This window comes from Oratosquilla oratoria, chromosome 41 (assembly GCF_046742065.1).
Source record: "Oratosquilla oratoria isolate Oo_2021 chromosome 41, ASM4674206v1, whole genome shotgun sequence".
Taxonomy (NCBI): domain Eukaryota; kingdom Metazoa; phylum Arthropoda; class Malacostraca; order Stomatopoda; family Squillidae; genus Oratosquilla; species Oratosquilla oratoria.
This window is the reverse complement of record NC_134817.1, coordinates 8,379,242-8,389,241: the sequence shown is the minus strand read 5'-3', so window position 1 is coordinate 8,389,241 and position 10,000 is coordinate 8,379,242. Positions and strand designations below refer to the sequence as shown.

At 39.3% G+C, this 10,000-nt stretch overlaps 1 protein-coding gene across 4 annotated transcripts in view; it reads left to right on the top strand.

The window, feature by feature from the left end:
* The window catches only part of LOC143020942 (uncharacterized), a 137,806-nt gene that overhangs the window by 96,197 nt on the left and 31,609 nt on the right, over nt 1-10,000 (top strand). For all 4 annotated transcript variants that reach the window (XM_076177934.1, XM_076177933.1, XM_076177931.1 and 1 more), the window contains 2 exons: nt 2,253-2,350; nt 4,760-4,929. In XM_076177934.1, the coding sequence (XP_076034049.1) occupies nt 2,253-2,350; nt 4,760-4,929 (268 nt within the window). The remainder of the gene's footprint in view (nt 1-2,252; nt 2,351-4,759; nt 4,930-10,000) is intronic.

Here is a 10,000-nt window from a genome sequence, read left to right as displayed (position 1 = left end):
CTCACTCCTCTCCTTTTCTTGTTCTCCTCCTATTCCTCTTCCTTAAACAAAGAGAGACTTAGTGTTGTCCAGAACAAGGTTTGGAAAATGTTCCCCCAGATTACAGACGTAAAAGGTTGCCTCGAGTTTCCTTAATCGGAAACCTACACACCCAGAGAGGCTGGCAACGGTTCCCGAGACCTCACAAAGATCTCTCCGGGACGAAACTTTGGAATGTTGTTTGTGTCGTACTTGTGTTGTACTGTTTCTTTGTCACTGGCGGCTCAGTTGTCAGTTGTCAGTTCCTATGAAGAAATGCACGGGACGGAGGAGGAGAAGAGGGAGGAGGAGAAGAGGAAGGGGTGAGGGGTGAAGGGAGAGACGAGGGAGAATGGGGGGAAGAGGAGGAGGTGGAGGAGAAAGAGGAGCATGAGGAAGGAGAGGAGGAGAGGAGGGATAGAGGGGGAAGAGAGGCGGAGAGGGGGAGGAGGGGAGTGAAGGAGGTGGCAGGCGAGAAGCGGGAGAATAGGAAGGAGGAGAAGAGGGAGGAAGAGGACGAAGAGGAGTGGGAGGGAGAGATGGAGGAGGAAGAAGGAAAAGAGGGAAGAGGGGGAGGAGGAGGAGGGAAGAGGGGGAGGAGGAGGAGGAGAAGAGGGAGGAAGAGGACGAAGAGGAGTGAGAGGGAGAGATGGAGGAGGAAGAGGGATAAGAGGGAAGAGGAGGAGGAGGAGAAGAGGGAGGAAGAGGACGAAGAGGAGTGGGAGGGAGAGATGGAGGAGGAAGAGGGAGAAGAGGGAAAAGGAGGAGGAGGAGAAGAAGAGGGAGGAAGAGGAGAGGGAGGGAGAGATGGAGGAGGAAGAGGGAAGAGGAGGAGAAGAGGGAAGAGGAGGAGGAAATCAGGTGAAAGCCGTTGAAAGTGCTCAGACAATGGTGGTGTTGGTCGGCTGGTTTGATGCCGGAATTCAATTAATCGAGGTCCAATGGAATGTACCCAGACATCTATGGCTACCAGTGGTTCTGAAAGCTCCAAAAGACTTGACCAAATGCAACGGCGAATTTTACATAGACATGGAACAGTTCAAAATGCGAATGAAATAGAAATTAATGTGTAATTTGAAATAGCAAGCAAATTAAATTAATAGGAAAAATGTAAATTCATTGCACAGACTATTCTATGGCGGTTAAGTATTTCATAGAAAACGGAAATGAGGTTTTAGACGTAGAGGGGAAATTGAAAATAAGGCATTGAATATGTGGTCTATTTTCAAACGATTTTTATGAGATTCTATACTTGTGAGACCCGGGAGATCTTATTCAGTGTAAAAGGGTAACTTCAGCGAATGGATTACGTCTAACTCGATTAACCTGTTCAGTAACTCGATTCAGTAACTCGACTCAGTAACACGAAGTCCTCTCCCGAGAATTTTGTCCGGTTAGTTCCAGTTGAAGTGAGGGGAGGAGTCATCGTACTCGAGGGGTCAGGAATGTCATAAAAACTAAAAAATGGAGGGGACTGCAAGAGACCATAAAACCTACACTGGGCAGTTTTACATCCCTTACCATCTGGCATCCGCATCCGTAAAGTTATCAAAAAAAAAAAAAAAAAAAAAAAAAAAAAAAAAAAAAAAAAAAAAAAAAAAAAAAAAAAAAAAAAAAAAAAAAATCGGCGTGTCTACCAAGTCTATTCCAAAGGGGACATGACTGTTTCATCAGGATGATTCTCAACAATTCTGATCAAAACGGGTCCCAACCGACAGATAATTTTGTGCAGAATCCAACGTAGTGTACTGCAGAGCATCTTACCTTTATTTCATCCCATCGAATTCAATTGCCGTCTCATGAAACACACTTTCATTCTAATTATTTTACATTCTGCATCATATCTATAGCTGTGGCTCGATGGTTTCTGGCGCTGGTCAGTCGAGCGTGTGGCCTCGTAGACCAGAAGATGAAGCATAGTCCCATAGACAGTGCAGTGACACATCTGAGATAAATAAATCAGGTCAATCTAAAAAAAAAAAAAAAAAAAAAAAAAAAAAAAAAAAAAAAAAAAAAAATTTTTTAAAAAAAAAAAAAAAACATTCCTAAAAAAAAAAAAAAAAAAAAAAAAAATAAATACTTAAAAAAAAAAAAAAAAAAAAAAAAAAAAAACGGATACTGGATGATTTCTTTCGTTTAATCCTTTAGAATCAGCCTGTATTCCTTCAGCTATATAAGCATGCTTATATACTACGTTTCTTCTCAATAATATCCCACACTCTGCTTTTCGACAGTTCGACACGAACTCCTGGAGTGTTCGGGCGGCCTCAAGGTCCCCACGTCCTGGCGCTGCGACGGGAGGAAGGACTGTCCCCTCGACGGACTCGATGAGGTAAGTCGTTCTTGTAAGCGATCTCACTTGCACAGTGCATTCACAGGCTCAGTGACTTCAATTTCCACCAAACTTGAATCAGGATTGCCTGGTGTCGGGTTCAATGGGCGTAGGTTTACTGATTTTCTTTTGGGAAACACGGTGTGGGGAAAAATTTCAGTGGGAATTGGGACTTGGTAGACTCCTTATATTTTGCCGAATGACATTGTTTGGCGTTTACTATGCCTTTCTTTTCTTTTGTCTTTGTAATGGATTTTTTTTTACCCAAAGAATAGTTAAAAAAAACAAAATTGGAGCTAATGTCCATCTCTGATAATTTGCATATACTTTGCATACGGAAATTAATTTCCCGCTCTTGGTTCAAGGCGAATAGAGTCTAGAGATTCTTGCAACATTTGACAATCTTCCTTATTCTTCACTTTTCTCGTGGTATTAACACTATCCAGAAATATATAAGGATTTATCACGTATTACACACGTTGTCGTTAGTATAGCACTGAATATTATCTTCCTTATTCTTCACTTTTCTCGTGGTATTAAAGCTGTCCAGAAATATGTTAGGATTTATCATGTATTACATACGTTGTCATTAATATAGCACCGAACATTATCTTCCTTATTCTTCACTTTTCTCATGGTATTAACGCTATCCAGAAATATGTTAGGATTTATCATGTATTACACACGTTGTCATTAATATAGCACCGAATATTGTCGGACTCTACAGGCCATTGGTTTCTATACTATACTTGTTCTATACTACTGTCATTGTGTAACTGAACTACAGACAGTTTTCCATCCATTCGAGTAGTTTACTACGTACTTCTCCAATATACTCCAGTTTCCATGTAAGTTGACTGTGAGGGATCTTATCGAGGTATCTATATCAAGTTACACATAGTCCAACCAACCTTCAATCTCATACAGTATATCAATGACTTTCGAACAGAAACTCAATAGGTTTGGCACATATGACCTTTCAGACTTGGCGTGTCAAAATATTCATCACTTCAAGATATTTGATCCACCGACCTTTCACCATTCTTTCACGTAATTTCAATATTATGCTAAATCGATGACACTAGCCTGTAAATCAGTGGTGTCTCCATACTTCCACCTCTATGAATTGATACCACATCAACCTTTTTCCAAAGTAGGGGGAGGGGGGTCACTGCATATTAGGACAGGTTAAGGAAAAGGTGGACCAAATGTCTGGGAATAGGAAAGTTTAAGGATAAAGTAGAACAATTGGCTGGGTGAAGGACATTAGCTCACAACCGAGGAACAAAATGAAGAAAAAAAATAAGAAGGATGGGCAAATGTCTACGGCGGGGGCGTTGGGTTGGAGGGCAACTATGGATGGCTTAAATTTTTTTGGGGGGGCAATGGGTATTAAAGGAATTAGGTGGGGTGATATATTGAACATGGCCCTGTTTTGGTCAATTGTGTTGGTCGCTTGTATGATGGCTGCTTCCAAACATTTTCTACGGATCTTGTCCGGCTCACGTACCAGAAGTTCTGCATTCTCCCAGTCCATCAGGTGGTTGCTACTGTTCCTGTGTGCAACACATGCGTTGGTGGTGACATCATGGCGAACATCGTATCAGTGTTCTCGTTTCCGGGTTTTTAGATCACGTGATGTTTCCACATCCCGAGCAGGGAATCCGATAAACACCGGTTTAATTGTTCGGCGTTTTGCCGATGCTTCTCTTCGTCCTCCTGATGTCTTTACTCACAAAGGATTACAAAGGCGGAGCATGCCGACAGGAGACCTTTTGGTCCATATCTAGGTCGGATGCGAAAAAAGAATCATAATAATAATAATAGAATAATAAATAAAAACTATAATAATGTAAATAACTGGCACAGTACTTTCAAGTTGGTGGTTTTTAGAATACGAGTCAGGTTGGAGGCGACGTCGATGGTTGGTAACACGAGATGTTTGACTGTCCCGACCTGCTGCCTACGTCCTTCCAGAATATTAATGGCCTGTTTTCCAACTTGACACTGTAAAGAAAGGTTTCCAATTTCATTATAGTTTCGGTGGAACAGTTTCGGTACATCTTTATACTTATTTACGATATCCCTATCCAACTCATTTGTAAGCTTTCTTTATTATTTTTTCTTTTTTGTATGTATGTATGCATGTATGTATGCATGCATGAATATATGTATGTATGCATGTATGTATGTATGTATGTATTATGCATACAAGTACAAAAATATTGACTGGGCCCTGCTTTGTTAGGATGTTCATTACCGAATGCCCCATTCAAGCTGAATAAAATAACCCAAGAACAAAAATCCATGTCGAAGTTGCTACTACTTTCTCCCCTCCCTATTGGACCCATTCCCTACCCTCTCGGTCATCAAGTTCATCAGGAGAACAATTCCCGTTCTCTCCTGCAGGTCGGCTGCGCGCCCTGCAACCCGGGAGAGTTTTTGTGTGCCACTGCGGGGGTCTGTGTTCGTCAGATAGAAGTGTGCGACAATTTCCCGACTCTGCCTTCTTGCTCCGATGAACTCTTCTGCAACGTCTGCCCTCCCGCGCATTTCGTCTGCGATGTTTGTGTGGCCAGGTGAGTGAGTTTCCTCCCCTTCCCTCCCCCCACCGCAAATGGTCGATGGTTCTCTTCTCTCTTTAATCCTTTCCTCTCTTCGTTCTCTCTTCCATCTTTTTTTTTCGTTTTGCCATGGTTTCCCCGTTTCCTTCTTTACTTCCTGTCTTACCTTCTCCTTCTTTTCCTTAATTCATTTCCATTTCTTCCCTCTCATTCTTCCCTTTTCTTCTTCCCTTCCTTTCCTTTTCCTTCCTCTTCCTTTCACTTTCGTTCTCTTCCCTTCCCTTTCCTTCTCTTCCCTCTCCTTCCTCTCCTCCCTCTCCTTCCTCTCCTCTTTCTTCTCCTCTTCTCCGTAACCATCCTGTTTTCCCTCTCCTTTCGTCACTCCTTTCATGATTAAGGCTAATTTCCATTCACAGAAAAATGCTGATTAATTTTAACTCCTAACAACCCTTTTTTCTGAATCCTTAAATCCTTCTTATGACGGAATATCAATTATTCGAAACCCTCTCTTCTCTGTTCCCTTCTCTCCTCTTCCTTTTTGTCCTCTCTCTTCTCTTCTCTCCTCTTTCTTTTTGTCCTCTCTCTCCTCTTATCTTCCTTTTCCTTTTTGTCCTCTCTCTTCACCTCCTCCTCTTCCTCCTCCTCCTCCTTCCTCCCTCTTTACTGTCTTGGTAGGTGATTCAGTACCACATACACAGGGCTCGAAGTGCACGTCAATAAAGAAAACGGGTAGTATGTAGGAGCTGATCTATAAACAAAAGCAGAAATGGTAAATCTAGATAATTACTCCAATGGTATTATGAACAAATTGTGTCTTCAAAAATATATATATATGAAGAAGAATTTGTATGATTTATTTTGAAAATATTACAAACCAGAGACAGCGGGATGCAATGAGAATTTTTGAAAAATTATTTCAATGTGCATAATTTTCCAAATAAAACCGAGTTTTATATTTATTCTGAAAATCATAAACATAAATCTGATAACTGAGTATAATCCCTTTTCATCGATCAAATAATTCATGATCTTAATGAGGCTATTACAAAAAGGGAATATACAAGTAGCATTGAAAGAAATAAAGCCTGGAAAGGCGCTTGAATTAGATGAATGTCATGTGGAATATCTGACAAAATTGAAATATCGACAAAGAAGTGCCCGGCGGTTTGTCGAACGCGGTTCGACAGACACGTGTTTAATGTGTGAACGGGATATTTGGTTGTCGAACACGTTGGTTAAACCCCAAATACCCCGTTCACACGTTCACACATCATCACTTTAAACACGTGTCTGTCGAACCGCGTTCGACCGTGTAAACCCCCTTTAAGGCAGCGTTTCCCAACCTTCCTCGGCTCTAGTAGCACTCACTGGAGTCAGGTCTAAGCAGTCCAGCACTCCCTAACTAACATCTTATTACTAGAAGGATAAAGGAGAGTGTATGCACTCAGGGGGTGCTAGAGCACCAGGTTGGGAAACACTGGTCTAAAGCGGGCCCTACACGATCAATATTATTGCGCAATATTCCGTATTGTACAGTATTATTGACGGTGTAGGGATGATATTGAAGAATGACACAATATATTGAAGACCTCAAATGTACAGACGAAACACCGTGCATCTTCTATACCATCCCTACATTCTCAATAATACTGTAAAATACGGAATATTGCGCAATAATATTGATCGTGTAGGGCACGCTTACGAGAAGAAAGTGTTCTGGTTGCTTACAGGAGTGTATGTATAGTTGCACTATATAAGGAAAAGAGAGCCAAGTATTGATGTAATAGTTTTAGAGGGGCAATTCTATTCGACTGAGGAGTTAGACACCATATGAGGACGGAGCCTTTATTTGTACGAAACGTCGTACAAATAAAGGTTCCGTTCTCATTTGGTGTTTAACCCGTCAGTCTTGTCGGCAACTGCTACTTTCATGGCAATTCTATTTATTGGGATCGGCAAGATGTATAGGGGTGTATTGACTTAATATAACATAAGAATGAAGGAGACTGCAAGAGACAATAAGGCCTACACTAGGCAGCTCCGTGATGATGATTAGGAGAAAAGGGAAGGAATTGGGTTAAAAGCAGTGTGAATTTAGAAGAGGAAGGTGTGTAGATAAAGGTTTTGTGGTAAAATAATCATGTGAGAAGTATGTTTGAAGGTAGAAGCGTCCGATATTTGTGGAAGGAATTGGGTTGAAAGCAGTGTGAGTTTAGAAGAGGAAGGTGTGTGGATAAAAGTTTTGTGGTAAAATAATCATGTGAGAAGTATGTTTAAAGGTAGAACCGTCCGATATTTGTGGTAAAATAGGTCCTATTTGAAGACGAATTCTTTATTCAGTGTACATTTTTCTCATTGGAGGGATGCGCATACTTGAAATCTATTTTCTTCATCTATGTTCTTCATAAAGCTCAGACGAGCAAAATGTTGTGCTTTTGCTCAAAGCTTCATCCTGAAGTGGTCTTTGCTCTGACATGTGAAAAGTACTTGCTAACTTGACAAACATAACTGCCTATAGACCTTCAAATACTGAAATGTCTTTGACCAAAATTCTCCCAAGAAACTCCTTTTTAGATTGCTAAATAGCTAAGCCTGTCACGAAAACCCTCAATTTTTCTCATCTGGGCTTGAAACCAACAATACGAAAACTACTTATCAAAAAAAATTAAGATCATTTGTTGGGCTTTCATAGACTTGAAGTAGATTTATGATAGGGTTCACAGAAAATATTTGTAGAAGGCAGGAAAAAAGTACAGGAGTATAGGAGGCCATATATAGGGGTTAGGAATGAAGAAAGTGAATAATCTGAGGTAAATGTAAATGTAGGGATGGGTTAGGGTTGTGTGACGTCACCGCAGTTGATCAACGTGTATATTAATGGGACGGTAAGGGACGCAGTCACAATCAATTATATTGTGCAATTTCATTGTCAATACTCTGAATTGACAATTAAATTGACCGTGTATGGGTGATATATCGCCCATACACGGTCAATTTAATTGTCAATTCAGAGTATTGACAATGAAATTGCGCAATATAATTGATCGTGTATGGGCCGCTTAAGGAACGCAGACACAAGAGTGCAATGCAGAGATTTGGAATTTGTGGATAAACATGAAATGGCGTGAGAGGAGAAAGCAGTCGTTATTTGGGGATGACACAGCACAGAGGACCGATTCTCAAAGAAGACTGAAGTGGTTGATGAGTTTGGAAGGGGATGTAAGAAAAGAAAATTCGAATTTGGTCAAAATTAAAGTGATAAGATGCGCAAGGCTGAGTGTGGGTGTGAGGAATGAGAGGACAAAGAAAACGGAGAGTTCTCGTAATCTGGGGTTGTATGTTCTGGAGCGGAATTATAAAGTAACGGACGAGAGAGAATGTGTAGATGAAATGAAAAAGGTTTTAGAAATAGATATTGAGAGTGAATGTTAAGAAATGGTTGAAGGAGTGGTTTCATCCACGGGGCTGTATGGAACAGAAAATTGAAGAGGAAGAGTGAATATAAATTTAGGTGAAGTGTTTGAAAAATTTGATAGGTATTGCAAGAATGAATAAAATGAAAAACGTGGAGGTGAGTCAGAAAACGGGAGGTCAGAGGAAGACTGTAGGGTAGGGTAAGGATTACAAAGGATTACAAAGGCGGAGCATGCCGACAGGCGACCTTTTGGTCCATAACTAGGTCAGATGCGAAATTTTTTAATAATGATAAGAAAAAAAAAAACGAAGAGTGTTGAAGCACTTTGGTCACATGAAAATGTGAGAGAGTTAGAGAGACAGAAGGAAAGAGAAAATGAGGTAGAGAGAGAAATGTAATGAGATGGATAGAGATAGAGATGGAGGACGTGTTGACGTCATTTCGTGGCCCCTTCTCCTCCCGCCACGAGAGCCCGACCTCTTCCCGTTTTCATTAACCTCTTGTGTAATGGCGACAGGAACAACACGGCTATTTGGACTGGTGCCTAATAGTTTCACTCAGAAGGAAGAATTGTTCTGCAGGAGCTGAATATATATATATATATATATATATATATATATATATATATATATATATATATATATATATATATGTCTATATATATATATATTGTGTATATATTTTGTAGTATTTCACAAATGACACGTGAATATAATTGCAGAAAAAACACTGGTAAATAAGAAACATAGTCAGTACGTTTTCGTCTATTTAAGACATCATCGTATTCCCTTGATGCCTTAAATAGACGAAAATATTCGGACTACGTTCCTTATTTACCAGTGTTTTTTCTGCATATATATATATATATATATATATATATATATATATATTTATATATACATATATATATATATATATATATATATATATATATATATATTTATATATACATGATAATAATGATAAATTGATTATGTCGCGTAGCCCACGGCCCAACAACTGACGACTTTATGCTTCTTGTGTTTCCGGTGATAAACACATTCATCTTTCTGATTCCCTCATTTTGATATATTTTTTCGCTAAAGAGATTATTTTCGACAACAAATTATCAGAAACTAATGATAACAGCATTAGTGAAATCCTAAATATAAGATTTATTTTCCATTCGAGGTTTGTTAAATTTTATTTTCTATTTTGTTTTTTATTTTATTTATTTATGCAATTATCCATTAGTTTGTTTATCCTTTTATGTAACCATTTATCTACTTAATTATTCATTCATTTATTTATTCCTTTATATATCTATCTATTCATTTACTTAATTATCTATTCATTCAATTGTGTAGTTACTCATTTATCTATTTATTCATTTGCTTATTTATTCATCTATTCACTTGTTAACTTATTTATTTCACGCTAATCATTTTAATTTTAATGTTCATTTTTTTTTATCTTCATGAGAACAATCTGCTGTCGGGTAATGATTTACAATAAAAAAGTCGCCCATGGAACTGATCCTGTAAGGCTCGTTATTCACGTGTCGTCTTTTCGCCGTGCGTTGTCCACGACACGACGTCGTGCTCTCAAATAACCATGGTTGTCTGTGGTCGTGACTATGACGTGTGAAAACATCCATAGACAACCATGGTTACACGAGAGCATGGCGTCGTG